A 25,052-nucleotide genomic window follows, 5' to 3' on the forward strand; every position below is an offset into this window, starting at 1 on the left:
CCTCCTGTCTCGGATTAGGACCCCAAACTGCACAGTCACCTCTGAACATCAGATGGCTTCCTGATGCCTAGCAGTGAGGCCGGGGATCAGACTGTTAAGGACGCTGGAGCCGTTCCTGGTGGGCGGGTACCAGCGACTGGAACCGAACGTAGGAAAGTGGGTTAAATAATCCAGCTAGACTTCAAAGCTTTGGAGACCGCTCTGTGTCAGCTCAGCTGTTCTCTCCTTAGTGAAATTACACCGTTTGCAAAAATGGCTTTCCACAGGGAAGCGTGCAGAAGTGCCTGCGCGAACGTGTTCTCGGTGGGTGGCCTTTGGTTGCTCCCGAAGCAGGTGGGAGTCGTGGTCGATTCCAGCATTTCATCTGTTCTGATAAATGGGACAGCATTTAGTGAAGTAAATTCATCACATCGCAAGCAAATTGCAGCCTGAAAACGGTGCACTTGAGTTTGGTGTGCGTTTTAAATGCTGTGCCTGGGACTTCTCCGCAGAGACCGCTCCTCAAGGAAGTGTGTGTAGCTGCGTGCCTCCGTTCTTCGGGCTATTTTGGAAAAGCTAGCCCATGGATGTGGGCTTGGTGGGAAAAACACCCGCCAGTCTTCAGTTGTGTTTCAAGCAAAGTTCGTATTATCAATTTACAAACACCTTTGCTCCATACATTTTTCTCTTTTATGCATAGGCTGCGTTTTGGGCAGGAGAACAGGTTAATTGGCCTCATGGTTTAATTTGTTTCACATTTTCACACAGGAGGGCACTTTAAGGCTGTTTACGGCCTCCATCGTAGGGAAATACTTGTTTTATGTACATTTTTCCAGTGAAATTAAAACAAGAATCTTGGGTAGGTTTCTGCTGGTTGTTGGTTTCATAAAAGCTGTGGGTGAAATCCTGGCTTCAGCAAAGTAAGGGAGAGTTTTGTCACCGACCTCAGCAGTGCCAGGAATTCGCCCTGTGTGTCTGCTTTGGTTTCACTGAACTCTTTGCAGCTCAGACCAAATTCAGTGTTGTCCCTTTAATTCACAGGTCGAACACATCCAAGGGAAGCGCACAGGAGCTCAAGGATGTAACCTATTGTTTCCAAGGCGTGTTCCCTTTTACTTCCGTTCCCCTTTAATGCAAATTCATTGCTCCAACATCCGAGGTAGGAGAACTGGATTCTCACTGAGCATCAAATGAGCAGCCTGATTTTCTGTGCGGGACCAAAGGAGATTTAGCCTGGTGGGAAGCAGATCTGGAACGAGGGTCAGTGGTTAGCAGTGGTGTGCCCCGAGTGAGCCCTTTTCTGCCCTGCATCACAGCAGTTCCATAGGGCTCTCAGCCCCTTTTCTTTGAGCCCTCCTTTGCGTTGCTTCTCTCAGAAGTTAGGGCTGATTTCTTTTTCTAGCTTCTTGTTCCGTGGAGGCCATCTGAGCAGGAATTCCAGCTATGATCCTTCTGTCTCTGCCCTCTTCGGTGCCAGAGGCATGTAGCAAGGCTCCAGCCGAGCTAACGTATGAAAAATAAAGCTGGGTGTGCTGTGCAGAGCTGCAAGGTGAAATGCGGTGCTGCCATGCGATTGATTGCTCTTCTGAAATGGTAATTTGCGCCATCCTTTCCCTGTCCCTGCCTTCAAACGCCGTTACTGTGGGCATGTCAGCAGAGGGTGAACAGCACCGTGTGTGTCCTAGGAGAATACTTGTTTGGATTCTTGCCCTTTTGAAATGTCAGAATGCGGCGTTTGGGCGTTGCGTTGAGGGGAGGATTCCAGGATGGTCTGCAGAAGGCTTTGGAAGAGGGGGATGCGTTAGATGGGCTGTGGCTCATTCAGGGGAGCTTCCCCAAGATCCCCTCTGCTCTGTGGAAAGAGAACAGTCCTTCCGGAGTTTTGAGCCTGAAGTTGTCCTTTTAAAGAGACTTTTTCATCCATGGAGCCTCTGGAGCCACGGTTTTATTGGGCAAAAGGAGGCATTTTTGAGCCCCCTTTGTCCCAGCTTGAGCTAGGTGATGCCCTAGGACTTCAAACATTTCCTGGAGCTGTTAGAGAATGAAAGATACCGCAGATAAGAGCAGGGTGGTCTCAGTAAGTCCTATGATCGTTTAGTTGCTTATTAGTTGTGATGGGTGAAATCCCCTTCAGCATCAATGGTAAAACTCCCCCTGACTTCAGCAGAGGCAGGATTTCCCCTCTCTGCTTGTAGCCCTTCACAGAGGACGAAGCTAAGCTGTGTGTATTTATTGGCGCGCTGATCCTCCAGCCTGGTTAACGTCCCAGCGAGAATGGCGTCTGTCCAGGCCAGCTCCCACCCACATTTCAGCCCCCCCCCCTCACCGACTGTGCTTCTTCCCGGGTATCCGCCGTCCTTGAGTGAAACTGCTTGCTGACATCGCCTGTGTTGACTCAGTCGACCACTGTTATAATCACAGAGAGAAATTACAGTGCGAAGAAATTATAGCTCTTTTTGGCTCGGTGACTTGGAAGCCAGCTGCCTTTTGAACTCGCCTAGCAGTTACCCTAATAACACGGAGAATGTACACTGGGGATGGGAGCTTTGTCTCTTGGGAGGCTCCGAACACGAAGGGGAGCTTCACATGGACGGGACGGCACTCTGCTTCCTAGGGCTTCACCCTGCTCTTAAAGAGAGGGCTCGCGTGCAGGGGGCAGGGGTTTCAGGGGTGTTGGCTGCTCAGCTCCACCCCATGCCTAAGCCAGCTGACCGGAGGGCTCCTGGGTTATCACTACCTCAGCAGTCGGCTTTTAGCAGCTCGTCTTTCCAGTCTAGCGCGGCTCCTCGCTTCTCAGTTTTTGAACTGAATGTGACTTGAGAGAACGGAGCCACCCCAAACGAGATCAGAGCCTAAAACTGCAATAAAAACTGCAATAGGGTGGGCTTGGGGGCGGGCTCAGGAAAGGGCCAGGCAGCGTGCTGGGGCAGGGGCAGCTAGGCACGGGGCGATATTTCCACCACCAGCAAAGAGCAGATTGTCTCCTACCCGCCCCGGCTGCTGCTCCTTTGTTACCGGGGTCGGTCCCATCCTGGTAGGGAGCAGGAATCTGGTGGGCAGAGGGAGGACAGAAGCAGAGACCCGGAGGGAGGTGACGCAGCAGCGGCCGTGCAGTAATTCGTGGCCGAGCTGGAAGCATAAACCGAGTGTTTTGAGTCAAAGGGCAGCGACCACAGGGCTGCAGCGTCTCACCAAGTCTCTGCGGCTGTGTGAGCACAGCACCGCGTTGTTCTGCAGAGAGCGCCTTAGTTTTGTTGCTTCTTGCACCCCGGTAACACAGATAAAAGAGGAACCATGCGGCAGGGGACCGGCGCTTTGGGCACGCGGAGCTGCGGCGTACAGCTTGCCTCGCTTTCCAGCAGCTGGCAGTGGTTCTGCAGCAAAGAAGCATCCAATTCTCTAGAAATCTAATGAAAACGTCCTCTAGCTTGTACGTTGGTGATTTATACGGGCAGAGGCCTCCTTGAACACTGTTATTAAGATAATGACATTACCACACAGGAGCACAAAGTCCCTCTGGCCCTTTCTCTCCTCTCCCCAGCTCCCCTCGGTGCTTTTTATACCCGTGCACTGTTCAGCCTCTGCACCGATTCACGCTAAATCTCGTTTGCTTCGCCGACTCCCAGCTTCCTGCCGTCGCATTTGTTGCTTTCATGCAGAGCAGGCGTAAAATCACGGATGAGAAAGTCCACCAGAAACGGGGGTGGGACTCCCCCATCGCGAGCTGCGCTTCTCAAGCTTTAAACCGTCCCCACGCCGTTTCCTTGCTGCTGGGTGGGATCGCATCTCTTGTTGTGATGGGGCTTCCAAAGGGGTCTCGTTGGAAGCGAACGAAGGGAATCTGCCAAGCCCTTGATGTCTCTTGCCAGCTAGCATGGTAGGAAACAGCTGTGAAGCCCTCAACATACTTGTGGGGATTTCTTTCTTCTTTTTTTTTCCTCCTTTGGGCTGCAATGGTTGTTTGTTGTGTCTTTGCCACTGAGGGAGTAGGCTCCTGTGAGGAGCAGCTGAGGACCTTAGGAGCTGTGTAGCTGTGCCTGAGGTTAACCCTGGCTGTCACGTCTTCAGCCGAAGGGCTGCCTGGGCTGTATTCCCTTCCTAGAGCTGAACGGAGAAATCAGCAGTCTCGGGCCTGGGAAATGGTCCTGGGGAACCACTGCCGTTCAGCACAGCTTGCCTGTAAGTAGATTTCCACTATTTTCCCATCCTCTGCCTTCCCTGGAGCTGCCCTGTGCCCTGGCCCTCACGTCTCCCAGTCTTCTGCCTCTGATTTTTAACGGGATGGGAGACCAGGGCCCTAGCACCACTTCTGTTTTGCCCCATTGTGCCCAGGACCCGTTCCACCCCTGTCGCAGCAAGAGGAAGGAGTGGCTGCCGGCTGTCCCGCACGTGCCGGCGCCTGGATGCTCTGGTTTAGCCCCGAACAAGCGAACGTTGAAATGGCAACGCCACTGCCAGCGCAGGCGTCTTCCTGCAGATGGAACTGACCTCGATTTTTCCATGCATCCGAAAAGAGGGATTTGGCACTCGCTCAGGAGAAGTAACCGATGGTGTCTGTTTATGCAGTAGCACTTAATCCCTCTTATTCCATATCCTGGTCAGAATCACTCGTGCTGCTTTCCCACTGCATGGAGCAGGGTTTAAGTTATTTCCTTTGAAGAGCTGCTTTTAAACGCTTCCCTTCCTTTCACGTGTCCAGTGCTCTCATCCCCAAGTCCCGTGCCTTACGGATGACACGCAGGAGCGAAGACCTGACGGGAATCACTTGACGGTGCGTTATCCGCGCTGCCAAGTTTGAGCCGGATCCTCAGCTGGCCTAAACAGACAGCTGCTGTCTGGCCAAACTGTCTGGGAGCCGTGAGCAGGATGCTGTCAAACCGAGTGCTGCTTGCACACAGGACGCAGAGGGGTTTTTGCCCCCCCAGATCCTGCAGGCTAGGTGAAGGCAGGAGGAACGTGAGGAGCAGGAGGCCGGTGCTTGCTCGGAGCAGCTGGGACTGCAGCCGGTTGGCTTCACGAGGAGCTGCAGCGACTTCACGGGCATCTTTCCAGGACTGGCGCCTCTGTGGGATGCGGGTCCTTTAACTTTCACCGCCGCTGTCCCTTACCCAGCGCCTCAGTGGAAAAGGGAGGCGATATTTTGTGAGGTGCAGGTGTACGAGTTGGGTCCTCCGGCTGCTGCAGACTGAAAGGCAGTCTGGTAATGCCGGTAGCTCATTTTTCTTTTTAGGTAAGTTCATTTGCTGTCTGAGATAGGTTTCCAGGGCATGTGTTAAATCTTGCTAGATAACCTGGCTTAATCACCTTCAAGTTGAGACAAGGTCTTGAAAGAAGCAGCAGGAAATGGTGCCTCCAGCTCTTTTCTTGGCAGGGTTTTCGCAGCCTGGATTTCTCCCTTCCTCCCAGTGTTCAGTCCCTTGGCTTTTACCTTTCTGTGAGCTTGACTCAGCAGAAATCCTTGTCAGACAGGAACTTTTAACTTTCCACGGTGGGAATTAGTTTTGCTTGTCAAGAGAAGGAAGCGAGCGATGCCTGAAAGAAATGAGGGCTCTGACTAAAGGTGCTGTGTCTCACTTGGGGCGGATTCAGCCAAGCGCTCTCAGTGCAGTGGAACTGGGTGTCTTGGGCCAGCAGAGTCTTTTTCCGTCTTTCCCTCTGCCACTTGCCTTCAGTTCATCGATGCCACCCGTTTCTTAGAAACTGGATCTTTTTAATCTTTCTGGTGAGAAGGAGAAACGTGGAAGGAATACAAATGAGCTGCTCCTGTCTGGCATACTTTAATCATGCTTTCAGATTGCCAGTTATTACCAGCTTGGGGCCATGCCGCCTTCCTTGCACGACCCTAACTCCCATGGCAGCCCCGTGCATCTGTGCGGAATGTGGGCCGGGCAGTTCGGGGTTACGGCTTCTGGTGAGACTTTTTTTTCCTTCCCTTGACACACCCCAGTGAGTGTTGGCACTCGCTCTGTGACAATGGCTACAACATTTAATTCCTCCGTGCTAGCTGTCCATAACAGGAGGTGGTTTTGTCACCAAGGGGTTAGAAGCTTTAATCCAAGTTCACCTAGACACGTTAGAAGTACAAAGAGGTTATTTTTACCGTGAACCCAGTGTGGCAATGCTGGGTGCCACCTGGCAGTGAGTCCCTGTCCTGCCTGGCATCGGTGCAGGTGCAGACCCTGCAGCCCGCGATGCGCAGCTCTTGGTGCTGGCAGGATGTGAATAAAAGGAGAAAATTTGGAGGAGGAGGGGATGAGGTGAGCCCTTTTGGCTTCCCGGGTCCCCAAAGCAATAGGAAGAACCACCAGACTTCACCATGCAAATGCGAACGGGGAAATCTCATGGTGAATTTGGAAAGCCCATCAAACAGGGCTGTGCTTTTGGAAGTTCCCCTTCCTGGCCACTTCTGGGGCAGATTTTCACCAGATTGCTTTGTTCCTGGAAGCACTTACATATGTGCAGCGTGTGTATTTTTGGAAGCCGGGGGACTCGGTGGTGTTTTACATATGAATGAAATCCCTGGCACGGCCTACAGGCACCGTGAGCTGGTAAAGGAGTTCCTTGAGAATGATCCCACATTATTACACAGCGCCGCTTTTGTGCGAAGGGGGAAGGTTCCCAAAGCACTGCACAGCAAGAGGTGGTGTAACCCGACAGAGCTTCAAAATCATAGAAGTGCATGGCAGCTGGGGATTCTTCCCAGCTCAGCACACAGGAACCGATTTGTCTCTTCCCAACAGAGTTTTATTTCTTTCAGATCTGATTTTTCAGGGTTGGTACCAGCGTCCAAAGAGACGAGTTCAGCTTCTGATGGGGTACAAACTGCTTTTCAGACTGATGTACAGAGACTCTTTATCCTCCACGAACTAGAATAGTTTTGTGAAGCCACTGTAGCACAGCCGTAGCTGGAGAAAACCCCAGACGTGTGTGATGTTCTTACGCGAAGCAGAGTTTGGTCGCGGTACCAGGACCAGCATTTGCTCCTGCTGCTTGGTGAAACAGCTGGACCCTTTGCAATGCAAACACCCCGTGAAAGGGGAACGTGGCAGCTGTATGGAAATGAGTCACACCGAGCTGCCCCGCAGCATGGATCCAGGGGCAGCTCAGGCTCTAAGTCAGTGTGGCTTTCATGGCAGGAAATGAAGTTGAGGTGTTGGGTGTAAGAGTTGCCTGCAAAGGCTTGGTGGGGCTGTTTCAGACCCGAGGGAAGGCAATGTATTTATTGGGGCTGTGTCCCACATTCCTCTGTTTAAGGCTGATCTAACCAGTGCCTCCTACAGGTTATTGCTGCAGCAGCCTCAGCAGCAGTTTTACAGGCACTGGTAACCTTACGGAGTCAGCAGAAAACAAGCAGATGGCCAGACCGGGGGTGTTCGGAAAATGGGTGAGTGCAGTGTGACCGTGCTGCTCGATCTCTGGCCTACGAGAGGTTTGTTACAGAAGGTGCTCAGTTGTACCTCTGCACAGGGACACCTGGGCCTCGATCAGACCTTCCTTTCTTGTCTGTAATGGTTTGACAGCCATCAAAGTGAGCGGTTTAACTGAGAGCAGATTTCTAGATTCTTACCAGAAGTGGAAGTGGTGGGATGGAGACTGATGAAAACCTCTTCCTCAAAGCGTGATGTCACTTTGTTGGAGCCAGGGGCAGGGGAAGGCTCTGGTCCTTGTCCAGCAAGGGGAGATGTTTATATGGCAAATGCACAGGGGGAGAGGACAGGTTCACCAAGCAGAACACCTTTTTTTTTTTTTTTTTTCCCATGATTTCTCTCATAAGGTGTTTAAAAAAAGAGAAAGTACAGAATCAGAACTCTTTGCGTGTTGTTTTATTTATTTATTTTTGAGAAAAATAAAAATCTCTGTGGTCCTGAACACATGAAACTCTTTCAAAACCATCACAAATTTCCATTGCAAAAGTTCTGGTTCTGCAGTTGTGTTCCTCTTCGTCTCCAGTGCCCCCCTGAGACAACCACGGGCAGCAAAACGCAGCTGAGAGGCCAAAGTCTGATCTTAGCGACGGTGATGCAAAGCCAGAATTGTTCCAGCTCCCCAGCTGGTGGAAAAAGCCTGGCGGGCAGGCTAGCTCCACTGACCTGAGAGGGACAGAACTGGCTTACGGCGCCTGATCTTTTGTCCTCTTGTTTCTGATTAGACTTTTGCCCCTTGGATGCTGCTGCAGTTGTGTTTTGCCTCGAAACCCATGGCTACAGGCAGCAGTTCGCTCAGTCCCATCCCCTAAAGCTTCACGGGCCAATTTCCGTGGAAGTCTTTGAAGTCCTGCACATCTTTTTCATGGGCTTGAAGTGTACGGTATGCCTAAAAGAAAGAGCAAGGCTTGTAATCACTTGAGTATCCCTTTGGAACTTGGCTCCTCTCCTCCTTTACCATGGTGACCCCCCGAGATACAAACCTAGCCTGGATGTACAAGAAACCTGCGCTGGAAAGAAACGCAGCCTTTTTTTGATCTGATCTAAATACGTGGTCATTCCAACTGCTGAAGTGGGTTATTAATTATTGTTTGGACATGCAGCTTCCTATTCTTTAAATTTGTGTCCAAAAGCCATGAAATTATTAATCATATTTTGGATCTCATCAGACAGCTGAAAAGACGAGGGAAATATCTGCATGACATCAGTGAGGGAATAACAGAGCATTGCAGTCTGCAAATGTAATCAGTGTAGTGCAGATACATCCCATTCTTCTGAGGCTGCTCCAGGTTCTGATTTTCTCTGCATGGAGTCTAATAAACTGGATCTAAACTGACAGAAAACAACATGTGATGTCATTCAGCCTGCCTTTTCCTCTAGTGCTTTGGCAGACGTGTGCAAGCAAACGGTCTCCATGCAGTTGCGTTAGCATGGTGAATGCCATTCGGTGCAGAGTTCTCGCCCTTCAGGATGATCTATTTTGTTCTTGGGGGAAAAAATGTGGGGATAAAACTCCCAGCTATGCAAAGCTAAAATCTGATTGCTGTATCCACAGGATGTTAAGAAAATTATTCGTTTATATTCTCATTACTTTCCTGTGGTCTCGTACACCAGCTTGTCTGTGTCCAATACATGAAGCAGTAACCTTAAAAGCTGTCTTGCAGCTATCCTTCCTCGTCCCAGATCAAAAAACACGCCCCAGACTGTGGTTTAGAGGGAGAATTGGCTATGAAATGAGAACACAGGAGATGTGTGCCTCTTTTAGGTCGCTTGATTTGGAATTTCGGAGCTCAGAAGAAATGCCAAGGTCTCTTTCTAGCCTAAATCGATGCGGAGCCGGTGAGCTGGGAGCCGTGTTTTGATGCTTCAAGCCCCAGTCCTGTTGCGGAGAGGTTTGACTTTGGAATAGCCTTGTTACTGGACAAGGCAGCTCTCTGTAGCTCAGTTTCTTGACCTCTAAAAGGGTCCCAATGCTATTTCACTACAGCAGAAGGGATTGCGGCATCTTACGAGCTGCGAGTTTGAAGTCTTTGGCTGAAGCGAGGTCTCCGATTATGGGATAATCTTCTGCGAAGCTTCCTTGGGTCAGGCAAGGGCCTGACTTGCAGTTCACGTGTGTGGGTTTTGTTCCACTCACTTTCGTAGCATTTCTCTCAGTCCAGACCAGTGCCAGCAGAACGCCGCTGCAGCCACAGACTAGCAGCAGCTCCCGACTTCTGAGCACGGAGCCGTGCAATCACCAGGGCTGAATTTAATTACAACCTCTCAATAAAACGGCTCGTGACAGAATGTACAACTCAATAAATGCACCAGATTTCATCGCATGCAGTGGCTGTGAAGATTAAGTAGTATTAAAAAGGCAGATGTGTTTATAGTGATCAAGCTGCTATTTAAAGTTCGGGGTTGGGGAAATCTGCCTGCTAACAGAGAAACTTAAATGTCAAGGATTTGCACCTTATAAACTCCTCTTAAACAATAGGCATGTTTAATGCTAGTAGGAGCCTGAAATAATGTGTAAAACTGCAGTTCTTAATAGTGACTGGAGCCCTGCATATACGGCTTTATTACGTACACAGGTTTTTGGGCCAGTTGGCCCTAATTCCTTTTTATATTGTCCGTATCACATAGTTTTTCTCTTTCCTGGTAGTAGTGTTCATTAGCTGAAGATGGAGGAAAAACTTAATGTGTGCTTTAGATGACACACAATTAAACCAGTTGAAAAAAAAAACTCTTTACAGGGGAGAGCTGGAAGCAAGGACTATTAATAGAAACTCCAGGAAGAGGCTGCTAGCAAGCCAAGGCCTGCTCAAATGAGGCAGGATGGAAAAAGGAAAAAAACTGAACATGCCACAATACCAGGAAGCTATAAAACCCATTAATCCCCACCCATGAGGACAGCCGTCCAAAAAATAAAGGTTTGTTTGCAGCGCGAGGCTACGAGCTGAATTCAGCTGTCCCACCGAGCTCTGGAAAAGCAGTAATTTCTCCTGAGCGCAGCGAGGGGTCAAAAATATCAGGGCAGGGCTCTTAAACTGCATTTTGGAGAGCTTCTAAGTGCCAGAGAGATCTCGTAGGGGATGTTTTATGGCGTCAGTCTCAAAGCATCCCGTAGGCTGTTGGTTAAGTCCTGCAGGTCTGCGTGTGATCCCTGGTGCCCGTGCAGCATGGCTGCCTCCGTTCTCAAACCGGGCAGGAGCTGCAGGCATCCCCCTGCTTTGGAGAAGCTCTTAAGGACCAGAAAGCCGCAGCTCATCGGAGTTTGGAGGAGGAAGCCAAGAAATGATGCAACGTTTTATAAAGCCACTGCGCAAAGCTGAGATCGGCACCATTTTAAGCGTGCTGTGCTGCTAGCTGGTGGCCTGATACGGCTTCAGGGTCAGCGAGAGGATGCAGCAGCTGAATTAAGAGCAAAGGTATTTTTAAAGGCAGCCCTTAATACCTGCACTGACCAGTGGTATCGGTAGCAAATGCTCACGCCTTATGAAAGTGATGCTGTCACTTCTACCCGACTTAGGTTTTCAAGCATACGTTAAACCAGCACTGCTCTGTTTTCCCCTCCACTGGGAAAGTTCCCTTTAAATTAGTTCCTCCAAGTTTCTGCCTTCCCCTCGCGCTTAGCACCGAGTGCCCGACCAGTGGTTCTCCCTCCCCTGCAGTATCCAGCCTTTTGGGCTCGTAGGACGTGCAGCGTTTTGGCGTGGCTGAACGCCAGCCCTGGTCTGTTAAAGCCACGCAGATAAGCCGGCCGTGGTCAGTGGCGGTGTCTCACCTCGGCTTTGTCTGCTTCTAATCTGGAGCTCTTTAATCTGCCCGAGGAGCAGTGAAGGGTCGTGAGAGACAATAAAACAGCCACGGATGACGGGTTGGTGGGAGCTGAAATATTTGGAAGCGAGTACAGATGCACCTTGTGAGCAGCGTGAAGCTGCACGTGACGATGGGAGAGCAAAAGCAGGGACAGCAGCGAGGTGCTGAAGTCTTGCTGCTGGTGGCTGGAACAATCCTGGCACGTGGGCACCCAGGTGCTCAAATCCCACTGCTCTCCACAGGGCGGTGAGCTCTTGGTTTGGCTGGCAAAAAGACACACAGGCTATCCAGTAATTCGGGAATCTCATCAGCTTCTTACCAAGGGAAAAGTTAGATTTGTAAAGTGCATCCTCCTTTTTTTTTTTTTTCCCATAAAGCAGTTATTTTCCTGATGGAAACTAGCTCGCTACCTTCTAAGTTGTAGGCTGTTGCATTTTGGATCCTGTATCTCAGAAGGTTAAAAGATAAATCTGCAAATGTTTGCTGTTCATAGCTGAGAAACCACTGTAATTCTAACCTCAGCTTTGCCTTTTAGCTTGCTGAGAGCGTATTTTAAATAAAGAGAAACATTAGGATTAAGCCCGAAATTCAGTGAGATTCGGGGAGCTGCTACAAGGACCACAGCTATTTAATTCCTCCTTTGAAGGTTTCAACATTGATGAAGTGATACTTAAATGATCTTTTCCTTTTCTGCTTTTTTCTTCCTTTTGTTTCTTTTTTTGGAGCAAGCTTTGAGCTTAAAATGAGTTGGCAACTTCCTTTTCAGACCTCAGCAGCTGACATCATTTGCACGACGATAATCAACAACAGGAAGAAAACATCTGGGCTTGGAAGCAGGACGAGATCAAGGCTGTGGTGGGCTGGAGAGCGGAGGGGTGACAACAGTCTGCCTTGCCCCGGTTTGTCTCGAGCGCGTCCCGCAGGGCTGAGGCCGCTCCATCTGCTGCAGGAGCCGAGCGTTTTGGTTTGGGAGAGGAAGGAACGCAACGCGGGGCAGTAAGCCGTGGGCTTCCCTAGGGAGGAGGCGGATCAGTGAGGTCAGGATAGCACGGCTGCTTTTCACGTGGGAAACCTCTAGGGTAATGTGCACGGCTGGGACCGCTGCGTGCTCCGAAGGCTCGCAGAAGACCTCGTGTCCACGGTCCTGTGGCAGATGATGCCCAGGGGTCATCTTGGGAGCCTCGGGCTGTGGGAACCTAGCGGATGGAGCTCTCATCAGCTGCTTTGTAGCGCTCTGAAGCACGGGGGCATAAAGAAAAAGCTTTTTGTTTTACTCCGAGCTCTTGAGCTCTGCCTGAGGGCTGGAAGGAGAACTTCCTCTGAGCTGCGTGTGGGCGATTCTTACCCCTAGCACAGAGCAGGAGGAGTTACAACGCTCGGTTGTTTTAACAGCAGGCCAAGAATCAGGCTTGACTCTTGTCCTTTACAGGATCCAGCCTCACTCTTGCTTATTTGGGCTGTGGCTATTACGTGTTCACTAAAATATAATAAATGAAAAGCCCACCCCTTTCCTGAGCCCTAGCAGGTAGGAATGTAGGCCATGCTCTTGCGGTGTTGCTGACCCCTTCCACTCTGACAAGCGGTGGTAACACAGAGGAGGCATTACACACGTCTGGGTTACCTCTGGACTGATATTTTGGGCTTACAGGACGTGAGAAATGTGGAGGTGCTCAGCATCAGCTGCTTCTGCTGCCTCGCCTGCAGCAGCCCAGCTTCCCTCCGGCTCTGGGCACCCCTGGTTTGCTCTGTCCCGGCGCTGCTGCCCCGGCTCTCTCTGGACCAGAGAAATCCCACGTTTTTGAAGGCTGGGGGTGCGCATTCGGGCCGCCTTCTTGCCGAGTCCTCCCGCATGGATGTGATGAAGGGGTCGGTTAGTAATGTTTGCCTGGCAGAGAGCTGCCGTGTCCTGGTTGGACGGGGCTGGTGGGCGATTCGGCTCTCGGGGAGCTCGAGGGAGCTGCGATGAGCTGTGTCGGCAGCACAGCTTCCATATGAGATATTCCTAATCCCCAGAGCCGGCTTTCATGCACATATGCACCACTACCTCCGTCCTTATCCTTATAATAACCAGCTGTGGGCTGACTTTGTCAGGGATCTGATAGAGCTCCCTTACCCCTCTCCCACTCCCACAAACTCCCGTTAGTCATCCTTGGGCAGCGCATGAAATGGGGGGGGTGAGAGAGCTCTGATCCCAGACACCGCAGTCATTCCTGGGGCTCCTTAACCCCTCGGTGTCTCCAGGCAGAATTCCCGAATTCTCCCTAAACGGAGGTGGATTTATTACCGTGGTGTGATAGAGATTAAAGGGGATTTGGGGGCTTTTTAAATAGCGAGGAAGACAGCTCTTGTGTTAAGGCCATTCCTGAAAACCTGGGTTTTCTCCGTGTCCCTTCGGTAACGCGGCGAGAATGTTATTCTTCTTGTTGTTCGTACTGTGTAAGCTAAAGATTAACTTTGGCAGGGTGACAATGGGCTGCGTCCTGGCCAAGAAACAATTCAGCCTGGAAGTCAGCGGAAGGTTCCTGACCGTTACAGCTCATGGAGGAGCAAGGGGATGATTTTTTTTTGCAAACAGGACCGTTTACCGGCTGGTGGAATTCGGCTTGCTTTTCCCGAGGGTGGTGAAAACCGCATCCTTGCTCTGGTGGCAGCCACCAGGCAGATTTCAGAGCTTTCGCTCGTGGCATAGATTTCTTTAAGGAGCAGGATGCTGCTCTGAGCGGGCAGACAAAGGCCTCCTACTCCTTAACCCTTCAGCCACCGCTGTTTAAAGCTGCGTGGATGATACATTGCAAAGAACTGCACATCCCATCTTTCCCTTTACAGGCTAACGTGATGCTTTGAGGGGCAGACACAAGCCTTTTGGAAAAAAGCAAACATTTTAGCTGCCGTTTGCTGTGTCATGTGGCTGCCTCTGCAAAAGGCAGAGGGTAGAGCTTTGCAGGCTGGACGGTTGGTTTGGGTAATCCTCTTCCCTTGGTGCGGTTTCTGCACATCTCAGACACCCGAGATGCTGTTACTGACCCGGGTGGCTGAAGCCTGTGGGTATTTCAGGAGAGCGGGACTGCTTTTGCAGCAGGCTGAGAGCTCCCGGTGCAAATCCATTTCTTGTGGTGGTGCAAAACCAGTAAATCTCGGCTGACACGTCTGCGTGGGGGAGACGCAAAGCTTGGAAAGTGAGTAGGGCTCGAGGAGTCTGTCCCTTATCCTCGTGGAGATATAAAGCTAACTGCTGAGCTGGTGGCACCCGGTACTTACCAGTGAAGTTAAAAACAAATGGCTTGAATTTCTCTGTCGAAAATTGAAGCCTTTTTTTCTTTTTTTTTGGGTGATTTGATGTAAAATTTAAGCCAGGGCTCCAGGGCTCTCCTCCTCCCTGACAGTGTCTGCCCAGTGACCCGTGAAGTCTTGCAGACATTCCCTGCTCTCCCAGCAGACGTTCTGTGCCTCAGATGCTGGCTCGATTCTTTTATTTCACCATTTCAGAGATCCCATGCATTTAAACAATTTGAATATGGCTCAAATTATTGGGATGAACAACAAACCTACAGGTACAAATCTCGTTACCACTTGATGATCTGCATCTGTAGGACTGGTGGCGATATTCTTTAGCTGCTCATGAACCCCATTGCTGCTAGACTGACGAGTTAGACTAAAATGAGGATAGGGCTGGAAAGATGCCAGGGGTAAGCAGGACCATCTTCTTGCCGGGCGGCGTCTGTTGGTCCTGCTCGTTGTAGTCCTCGCTGTCTTTTGTTTGGGATGTGTAGCACAAAATGACAGAGGCTTTGGTGGCCACTCTGTATGGCCAGCAGCAACGTGTCTTGGCACTCTGGGTACCTTTTGTAGCATCTGCAGAGGCACAGGCTTGTGCCAAGCAGAGGCACTGCTTGGATACGAGGCACTGAGCACTGAAAGCTGCTGGCGGATCCTCACGGGGGATCTTGCCCGTGTCATTGTTTATTTGTCACCCTGCTAGGTAGGAGAGGAGGGTGTTTATGGAGCTCTCGGCAGTGGTTTGTGTTTGCTGCCTTAGGAATTTCATTTGCTTCATTTAGAAACAATTGTAGTTTAACAAGCTGTGGATGGAACTGTGCCCTTCAGCTCCTGCTCTGGGGTCGGCTTCCTCGCTGAGGTCTCAGATGTGGGGCTTTGGCATCCAGAACCAGGTCTTTCAAACTATTTTAAGGTGAAGGGGGTATCTCTTTTTTTTTTGGTAGCAGCTCCTGCAAAGCATGTTTTCAGCCTTAAGCACCTCAGAAAGATCCCGAGCCAGCCTGACCAATGCTTCTGTTGTCTTTCCCAGTCGACCACGTGGTTCCGGAGCCGGGGACCAGTTTGCTGACCGCATTTGACCAGTGGCGAGAATGGGCAGACAGCAAGTCCTGCTGCGACTACTCTCTGCATGTGGATATCACCGAGTGGCATAAAGGCGTCCAGGAGGAGATGGAAGCTCTGGTTAAAGATCATGGTAAGTTTGGTCAGAGAAGGCCTTTCCCCTCCTCACTTTTTGGGGTTGGCTCCCTTATTTTTCAGTACTAGCTCTTTCAGAGGTATTTTATTCTTACCTCCCAATAAAGCTGTTTTGGGCCCTGTCATTATTTTGTCCCACTCTGGCTTCTGTTAAAGTTTGGACAGTCGATTTTAGAAGGCTGCGGGGGATGCAGTGCGTTAGATGGAGGAGCATTGATTTACAGAGGTGAATCTCATGCTTCTGCCGTGCAGGGAAGCCCCTTTGTCCCGTGGAGACCTGCCAGCTAGGACTTGACATGGAGGGCTCGATTTTCATCAGTGCAGGGAGGTGATAGCTTCAGACATTAAACTGCTGTAAATAGAAGAATCAGGCCCAGAAAGAACAAGCCAGCGCCGGTCACTAACGGTGGAGAAGAGCTTAATAAAATGACCTCATAGGTTTTTCCCCTCTTTAATTTCCTTGACGTTTCATCCTTAGGCTAGAGTAATTTTCCATCCTGTTTGTAGTTTAAAAAAAAAACAACCAACCTTTTACATCCTAATGAGCGTTTTCCCATAAGTGCCGGGTAAGAGCTTTTACAGGTTCATGTGCTACAGAAGGCAGGAGAGGGAAAGCTGACTTGTGAGAACTCCCCGTGTCGTGGTCAGTACAAACGTGGTGCAGGAGGGAGTGGGAGATCAGACAGACATGCCCCGTCTCTGCTTTTGTTTGCAAGGCATTTTTGCTTATTTTTTCTTTTAGTCAGCCTCCCACAGTGCTGAATCCACAGAATTATTCTGATTTCAGTGTTAAGTGGCAGCCTAGGGGTTTAGCTGTCCCCACGGCTGCAGTGCGAGCTGCACCGTTCCCAGCGGTTGCGTTAATAAATGCCAGCTGGCGGGGAAGGTCCTGCCTTTACGCTGCGATTCGTTAGCAGTGTGTGCATCTAGCCATGTGCACATATGCGTACACATTTCACAGCAGATTAAAGTAATTTATTTGTCTACCTATCATTACTGCTTGCCGGGGGGCTGATTGAGGGAATGTCTCCTTTCTGTGGGAAATGGTGTGTTCCGTAGCCTTGTGTGTGCCTGCGATTTGTATGTCAAAGATAATTCCTTTGCTCTCTTTCTACCAGGTGTGAATTCCTTTTTGGTTTACATGGCTTTCAAAGATCGCTTTCAGCTAACTGATTCTCAGGTAGGAAGGCTTAATGTTCACATCCTTCTGTCACCGAAAGCTGTGCATTAGTCTCATAGAAGGGTTTACATTCGGCCTATTTGGATCTGACATTCTCTTCTGGTTTCAATCTTTGCATGTGTAACAGTACCAAAGGTTTGTAACAGTATCCAGAGCTCTGCCTCCAAGAACTCTTTTAAACAAGAAACAAAAAATCCCTGAAAGTCTTGGCGAGGGAGAGTAATGGTAAAAGTCTCACTTGGAGGGAACTAAGGTTTTATTCCAGCTCCTTTAGTGTGGAAGCAATGGCAGTTTGATAAATTGCTGCTTTATGCCTTGACACAGGGCAAGCCAGAGATCTCTGGCATAAATTGTCCTTGTGTTTGTAAGCTGAAACTGAGCCTGGTCCAGAAAGAGGGGGTTCTGGCTTTAGCCTTAGAATCGCTGGGACCTTAAAAAGGAATTGCCCTCCTGTTTGCTCCTCTAGTGGCTACATCTGAGCACGTTTAATTGTTTAGATGGGTAGTTTATGTTTCTAAATGTGGTGGGAGGAGAGGAATGCCTGGGAGCCATTTGGAGCGGTGTGGGAGGCAGTGGTGTATGGCAGTTATCTCTAATGACTCTGGTAGGCATTTTAATGAGCGACCATTGACTGAGCAGGCATCAGTTGTGGGTTTGTCAACCTGAGCCCTCTCAAGCTGGTTGTTGGAGTGGGAAATCACAGCGCCTATCCCAGCAGGGAGCGGGGTGGGCACAGGTTCTTCATAAAAATCAGGCACAAGGGATTTTTCCATGCTGGGCACCGGTAAATAAAGGCTTGAAACGAGTAAAACACTGTGAGCTCTTTAAAATCACTCCTGTGCAATTGCTGTTTCTTTCTCCAGTGTGTGTGCTAGAAAAAACCAAATCCTATTTTGAATAGCGCTTCTTGCTATATCAATGGTGTCTGACCATAAAGACGGGGAAATCTAGTTGTAGGGGGGGAAATGGATCAAAATGTATCCAGAAAACAACATCTTGTCTTTCTTAATGCTTCCCTTTTTCTTTTCTATTCTGCACAATTCTGTATGCTAAAGGAGATCAGATATATGGGTATAGAGACCTGAATGTGCCCTAGGTGTATATTGTGATTTGTATTTTCTGTCTTCCAGATATACGAGGTCCTGAGCGTAATTCGGGATATTGGTGCGACAGCTCAAGTGCATGCTGAGAATGGTGACATCATTGCTGAGGTATGTCGTGTTTATTCTGTGGATTGTTAACTTCAAAATGCCGGGAGGGGTTTAAACACTTTTTGCAAACAGAAAATCTCCGAGACATTTAAAAGCACAGCATAGCAGTGTCAAGGATGCAAGCAGGGCAGTGCATCAAATGTCATCCCCTTCGCTGTCAGTAATAATTCAGGTTTTTGTGGCAGCTCTCGGCCTATGGTGGGTATCAGCCCTCTCTGTCTTTCTGTCTGTAACTGAAAGTCTCTGCCAGGGTGTGACTGCCACTGCGTGCAGAAAAATGTTCTGCAATAACTTAAAGCAAGGGGAGTGGGAAGGAAAATAACTTCCTACAATACCTGGGATGCTGAGTTTGGGATCCGTTAAACAGCAATGAAGGAGAAATGTTAATAATGTATTTGGATTTAATCCGATCTCCAGATCGTTTTGTACATTATGCCTCAAGTGTGCACAACTTGGTGTTGCAAAGGATTTCTTCATTGCCTGGCTGGTGAAAAGACCACCTGAGTCTTTGAGCCCAGTTGCCTGTAGTTGCACGATGATCTTTTCAGGAGATACTGTTTTTCCACATCTTAGAGATTATTTTATAGACACAAATGAGGAGTGAAAGTTGAGGGGCTATGAACCCAATGTGAAACAAATCAAAATAAAAGGCTTCCCTGACCTCCTGTGAACAAATCAGCAAGGGTTTTGTAGAGCTCTGGTTATTCTCAACAGTGGAAGTTGGACAGAACTCCGGCTTTAAGGCCCTTATGTAAAGCCCCATGTGACCATCAGCGAGCGCAGATGCCTAGGATCTCACTTGTACCTCTTACAAACAGCTGTGTTTGCTGCAAGAAAAATACATGCTGCTTTAAATCTTTTCTTCTGCTCTTTTTTTCTCTCTGCTTTAGGAGCAGCAAAGGATCCTGGAACTGGGAATCACAGGCCCTGAAGGGCATGTGTTGAGCAGACCTGAAGAGGTGAGAATGCCTTCACATTTATTCCCCAGTTTATATCATTCCTGCATTGCAACCAGGTAGTTCCTACTGGGATGAATTTGTTCAGAAACGGGATTTCATCCTGGCTATAAACAGCAGTGCTGCATGGGGTAAGGACACTTCTAGGGACTGAGTAGTAACTTACTTCATTCTAGAGATGTAACCTCTATGGGTACTTCTGAGTAATTGAGGAGCCCCCTCAGCTTCTCTGCTGGAGAGAGGGACACATTCAGGAAGTAATTTTTCCACCCCAAGATTTCATTTACCCTCTGGAGATGGACATCTCTTTCTGCTGGTTGTTGGAGAGGGTGTATCTGTGCTTGCACATCAGATACCTAAAATAAAAAGAGATGAATTTGACTCACAGAGCCCATGAGTCCTCAAAACAGAGAGAGGTGTTGTACTTAGCACATCTTCAGTTCAGCCCTTTGGTAGCTCAAACTGGACTTGTACATTAGGGGGTGTAGAAAATGTTGTGCTAGGTCCCCTGTGTGCAGACATGGCAGCAGAAAGACCCCAGTCTGCCCGAATCCTCAATTCCTTGATTCAGCTGCTAAACTGAACGCTCTCAGATGGGGTCCCTGAAGAATTTCATGTTCTGATGCTGTTGGTCTTTACAGAGCTAGACCATAAAGGTCTTGTAGTTTCCATCACTTGTAGTAAGTGTTTTGCATGAGTAAAGACTTTAGAATTTGCATTTATGTAGGCAGGACTCTGCTACTTTATTTCCTAGATTTCTTGGGTTTCTCTCTTAGTCCTTATCTTATCAAGGTTTCCTCGGAATCAGTGGAAGATTTTTTATATATGTCCAAATCCTGACATTCTGTTTTAGGTGCTTGCTTCTATTGTATTTGGTCATTTGATGAACATTTACAGTTGGTGAATTTTGAACGCCAAAGGACTACATGATTTGCTGAAGGCACAGAAAATATGTACCAGAGAGGGGAGCTAATTCTCAGCTCCCAGGCTGTTACTTCAGAGTACCTAACCTCCGTCCTTTCCATTGATTTCTCTGGGGTCAAGTGCCCCTATCCCATTTATCTTACTCCTGAGCCCTTAAAAGGAACCCTGTGAGTAAGAACAAGCTCAAAACTTTCAGATTGGTTCCCACTGCGTTCTTTGTATCTTGTCTTTTAGTATCTTTGAGCTAGACATCTCACCATGGCACCGCGGGTTTGTGAAGTCCATCCATTCTGTACAAGAAATTATTTTTGTTCCTCTGAGATACTGGGGCTGTGCTGACTGCCAGATGTGGTCCTGCTGGAAGCTGAGCGTGTGAGATCATTCGCACATGCCCTTCATGCTCCCTCTCCGTTTCCTCCCCTTGATTCAGACAAGCAGCATCCAGAGACATTTCAGTAGGAGTATAAATCATTCCGTTGCTGCAGGCAGAAAGAAAAAACTGTTCGGCTTGGGCTGTATGCGCATCCTCACAGAAGTTGGGTTTGGCTGCAGGAGCTGGGAGTTTTTGCTTCCTGGAAGTTGCAAGCGAACACTTGCACTGAGCCTCGCCCCCGCCTACCCCCGCGTTTTTATTGTCAGACATTTCGGCATGCAGCAGGGGAGCAGGAACAGATGCCACTTAGACACTCGGGGCTCATCTGTGGAGCACCCCTAAACTTTTGTGGACTTCAAAGAAAAGCTGCTCCTTGTCTCGAAGGGTCTGGCTGTCAAATTAGCCGAGCCTTGTCTGGCTACTTCAAAGATCGTCATTAGCGGAGCAGAAGCTTTAAAGAGCGAACTGTGCGGTTCCCTGGCTTTGTTTGTTTGTTCCATCTGTCTCCTGCACCAGGCAGAAATGTGTTCTTTCACCATGGACGTAGCAGGGCTGCCTGAGGACACGTGGTGAGGATCAGGGGAGCCTCCTCCAGTGTCGCCGGGCAGCCTCGGTGCAGCTGAACTCAGCTGTGCTGTCTGCCCGGAGTGGAAGCACTTGGTCCAAATTCTCCTCCTTTAAAGTCATAGGAAACAGAGCAGGAAACGATGTCATCTGGTTCCCTCCCCTCCTTTTCCCCGACGCAGGAGTAGCGTTGTGTTTTTAAAAACACGCAGTTCTGTTTAAGCTGGCTGATGACAAAGGCCAGATTCTGAGGGCGGCAGCAGCTCCATAATTCCTCTTAAATGCAGGAGGAGTCGATGTTTCTTGCTGTTCCTCTGGAGTGTTGTTAAATACTAAATTGGCTTTTCACACTGCCCCTTACGGTGTGTAAAGCCCATCCTAAGGACTTCATGGTGGTTGTCATCTTACTAAAGATCCACTTAATTCAGACCTTCCCCTACAGCACAGCAGCAGGAGTTGTTCCCGCTGCCTCTGCAGAACTCTGGGTCAGGGCCGTGTTGAACAGAACCAAAATGTTGATTAAATCAAAACTCCCACTGAATTCAGCAAGATGCGTGTCCAAGTGAAGCGTGCAGCGTCTGGCCACGTGTGTTTGTGTCTCACTCGGAGCGCGCACGCCTTCTGAACTTCTGGGTTGAGCAAAAGGCTGAATTAAGGCTTACGTTTCACTGCCGACTCACCTCACCTCAGTAACCTGGGTTTAGCCAAGGTGACAGCATTCAGCGCTTGGTTCCAGCCAGCAAAGGAAACCTGTCTTACACCACCAGCCCAAGGCAGCATCACCCATGGCTTGCTGTAAAACCCTCCCCCTCATAGCACGGATCGTTCTGTGATGACTTTTCAGTGTGATCCGTCATTTTTTTGTTTTTGTTTTAGCCACAAAAACGCTGAAAGCCCGAGCAGTCCAAGTGCTCCAGGAAACATCTTTTTTTTTCCAAGAGAACTGCTGTGCTAGGGCTTCTGATGCATGCTGGTAATTGCAAACATTCCCCTTTGGACTCGTCGTTGGGTTATTGTTATGTGCCTGTCACCATAGCATCTGAGCACAAGGCATGAATTCAGCAGCCTTCTTCTGCGCAGAAAATATTCTTTTCCTGCTTTAGCAGTTGCTTAAAAGCATTTTGGTCAAAAGCCTGGAGACGCAGACTGTTCTGTCCCTGCTTCGGAGGTGAGGAAGCTAAGGCACGATGTGGAAATGGACAGAGCTGCGTGTGTGCCTGCTTTACACGGGCAGCTGGCAAACTGATGCCATTGCCTGGAAACGTTTCCCCATCTGACTTCTCTCCTCGCCTCTCAGGAGGGACAATTTGGCTTTTCTTGGCTCTTCCCTTCAGCCTCCCTCTTTCCTGCAAGTGCTGCTGGCTGTGGCTTGCTGCAGTCAAACCTCATGGAGTAACTCCCTTCCTTGCAGCCTTTTCCACTTGGGTGGGGCTGCTGGGCCTGATAATGTCCCCATCTCAGGCCAGAAAATGTCCCCATCTAGTCAGTGGCACATCCCCTCTGCCTGGCGAGGGTTAGTCACAAGCCCCGGGGTGGTGACGGGCTAGGGTTTTAACCCTTTTGGTGCTTGAAACCAACCTGCTGGGCTTGGGGGCTTGTTTTCTTCTAAAAACTCCCAGTCATTGTGGTGTTTTCCTTTCCTCTGCTGCCAGCAGAGCAGTACCAGGTGGGAGCAGAGCTGTTCTGGGCACTTGGGCATCCGTGTGTCAAGTACGGTGTCCTGAGGTGACAGGTCCTTAATTTCAGGTATTCCCGCAGCAGACTGAGCTAGGAGCCAGCGGTCAGCGCGTCCTGATCCTGGGACTAGTGCTGGTTTGCTGCTCTTGGCCTGAGATAAGTCACTGCAGAGCAGATTCCAGAAGTGCTGAGACTGTGCCAGGCCTGTGGGAGGTGCTGGTAACCTCTTGCTTTTGGAAATCAGGTGGCTGGTGGCTTGGAGTTTCAGTTGCCTTTGTTGTTCTCTCGGAATACGTCTATGGTACTGCAGTTCTTCATAGCAGTAGACACGATGAGCATTACTCCCTTGTTAAATTCATCAGCTGGACTGCTGTGATTAGAAGATGTGATCTGTGAAAGTCCTGATCATATTCATTCGAAGACTAGATAGAAAGCGGTGTCTCAGTCTTGCTGAGGCTCTCTCTCTACACGTGCAAGAAAAAACAGTTGATTTATGGGGTGGCTCACACTCTGTCAGATCCCAAGCCAGATACTGTGGTGGAGGGTACAATTTAGAAGGCTTGTTTGCAAACGTGGCTTACCAGAATATGTGGCTACAGCATCTCTCTTCCGTGCGGGCTGGAACATGAATAGTTCTGCTGAGTTAACATTTAGTTGTTTATTTTTGCCTAGGTTAAAGAAGGGGCTTAATCATACTGACCCCGAGCACCTGGAGCATTATTTTAGGACTTAGGCTGCTTGCAGAGAATCTCTGAAGCAGCCTGGGAGAAAAGGTAGTAGGGAGACAAGACTGTAGCTCGGTGCCATTTTAATTATCCTAATTACACTGTACATTTTTCCAGCTCAGATTTGGAGAGGTGGAAACTCTCCTCTCACCTAGGACGCCCTTTTTTTCCCATGGAAGCGGAAGGTGTGACCCTGTGGAGGAGGATGGGGGAGTTGGAGGAGTTAGGAGTACGCTGACACTAACTTGCTGCTGACTTTGTTTCGCAGGTGGAGGCAGAAGCTGTGAATCGGGCAATAACCATCGCCAACCAAACCAACTGCCCCCTTTACATCACCAAGGTGATGAGCAAAAGTGCCGCTGATGTCATTGCTCAGGCCAGGAAAAAGGGTAAGCTAATTCCCTGGGATGGAAGCACCCTACTAGCTCATGCTGTTCAACTCCTTGCCAACGTAAGCTTCATCCCTCCAGGGGAGGTTTCTTTTTTCAGTGTTATATCCAGGCTCTTTTTCAAAAAGCCCCAAACAAGTGCTTCTGTCTCATGTCCCCCAGACAGTGGCTGTATCAGTGCCAGGAGCTGTTCCTTTTGTTCAGCCTGGAGACTCTCTCTTCACACCCATCCTACTACATCGAGCTGTGTGCCTTCGTGTTATCACAGAGCAGTTCCCTGCTGTCTCCACTTAACAAATCTCCATGGAGACTGCAAGCAGTGTCCTCTGTCCAGCTGCTGTGGTCTTCCTTTGGTGCTTTCTGCTGAACTGCTCCTGGGGTCAGAAGTGGTTCTTAGAGTCCTGACTGAGGTCTTGGACTCGCGAGCCCTGCTGGAGTTAGTTGGAGGAGCTGAAGTGGTTACTGGTTCCAGCTGTCCACTGTGCTCCTTGCTTGTGAAATGGATACTGTGCTGTAACTCAGCCTGGCATCCAGGCAGGAATTGGGATCGGTAGTCTGGGTTTGGCTGGGAATTTTAATTGCTTCTGATAACGCTGCCTGAGGATATTGCAAGAAGCAAGGCTCAGACCTGCCTTGGATGCTGCTGCCTCGTGTCTCCTCTCTCTCAGTGAGGTCTGAAGGAGCTGCATGACTCTAAATGATGCAGTAACTTCTCCCAGGTCCTGACTGTGCTGTCTTGCCCCCAAGAAACGAGGGTTACAAAGCACAGAGCGCGCCTGTCTCCCTACTTCTGTGACTAAACCCTTCATTTCTATTTAAAGTGCTCTGGGTGGGTGAGTAAGCAGGAGGGATCATTTCCCCCCTCCTTTCCACAGAAGGGTTGTATTTAATTTGGTGCAGTCTAAATAAGCCTGAACAGATACACAAATGACATCACTTTCCATCTGAGCGTTTGGTGCTAGAAGAGCTGATTTCCTACTGCAGCAAACAGATTTGTGTTTGTGTATTACCTCAGAAGTGTTTTGATCCCATAATTCCTGTTAAGTGAGTTCAGAGCTGGTAAGGGAAGCTAATCTCCAAGGCATCTCTTTCTGTTCATGGTGTGGAAGCAGCTCAAGCTGTTTGGGATAAACTGTCCTCTGCTAGCTCCATTAGTGGAGATCATGCTGAAACGAGAAGATGTGTTGACACGGCAAAGTGACTGCATGGTGCACTGCCCCAGAAAACAACTTGATGTGTCGGTGCAACTTAATCCTGTAAGCCAGGGAAGCATCCTTTCGTTTTTCCAGATAAAGGACTGGAGACACACGCACCACAGAGATGCAGCATCGACAACACCACCTTTCTGTGCTCGCTGTCCTGAGACCACTAGC

The 25,052-nt window shown here is 49.3% G+C and overlaps 1 protein-coding gene across 2 annotated transcripts in view; it reads left to right on the forward strand.

Moving 5' to 3' along the window:
* Positions 1-25,052, forward strand: part of DPYSL2 (dihydropyrimidinase like 2) — a 54,041-nt gene that overhangs the window by 17,239 nt on the left and 11,750 nt on the right. For both annotated transcript variants that reach the window (XM_083812053.1, XM_083812054.1), the window contains exons 4-8: positions 15,514-15,678; positions 16,799-16,860; positions 17,991-18,071; positions 18,962-19,030; positions 23,559-23,679. In XM_083812053.1, the coding sequence (XP_083668179.1) occupies positions 15,514-15,678; positions 16,799-16,860; positions 17,991-18,071; positions 18,962-19,030; positions 23,559-23,679 (498 nt within the window). The remainder of the gene's footprint in view (positions 1-15,513; positions 15,679-16,798; positions 16,861-17,990; positions 18,072-18,961; positions 19,031-23,558; positions 23,680-25,052) is intronic.

The sequence above is a fragment of the Anser anser genome (genome assembly GCF_964211835.1).
Source record: "Anser anser genome assembly, chromosome: 26".
NCBI lineage: Eukaryota > Metazoa > Chordata > Aves > Anseriformes > Anatidae > Anser > Anser anser.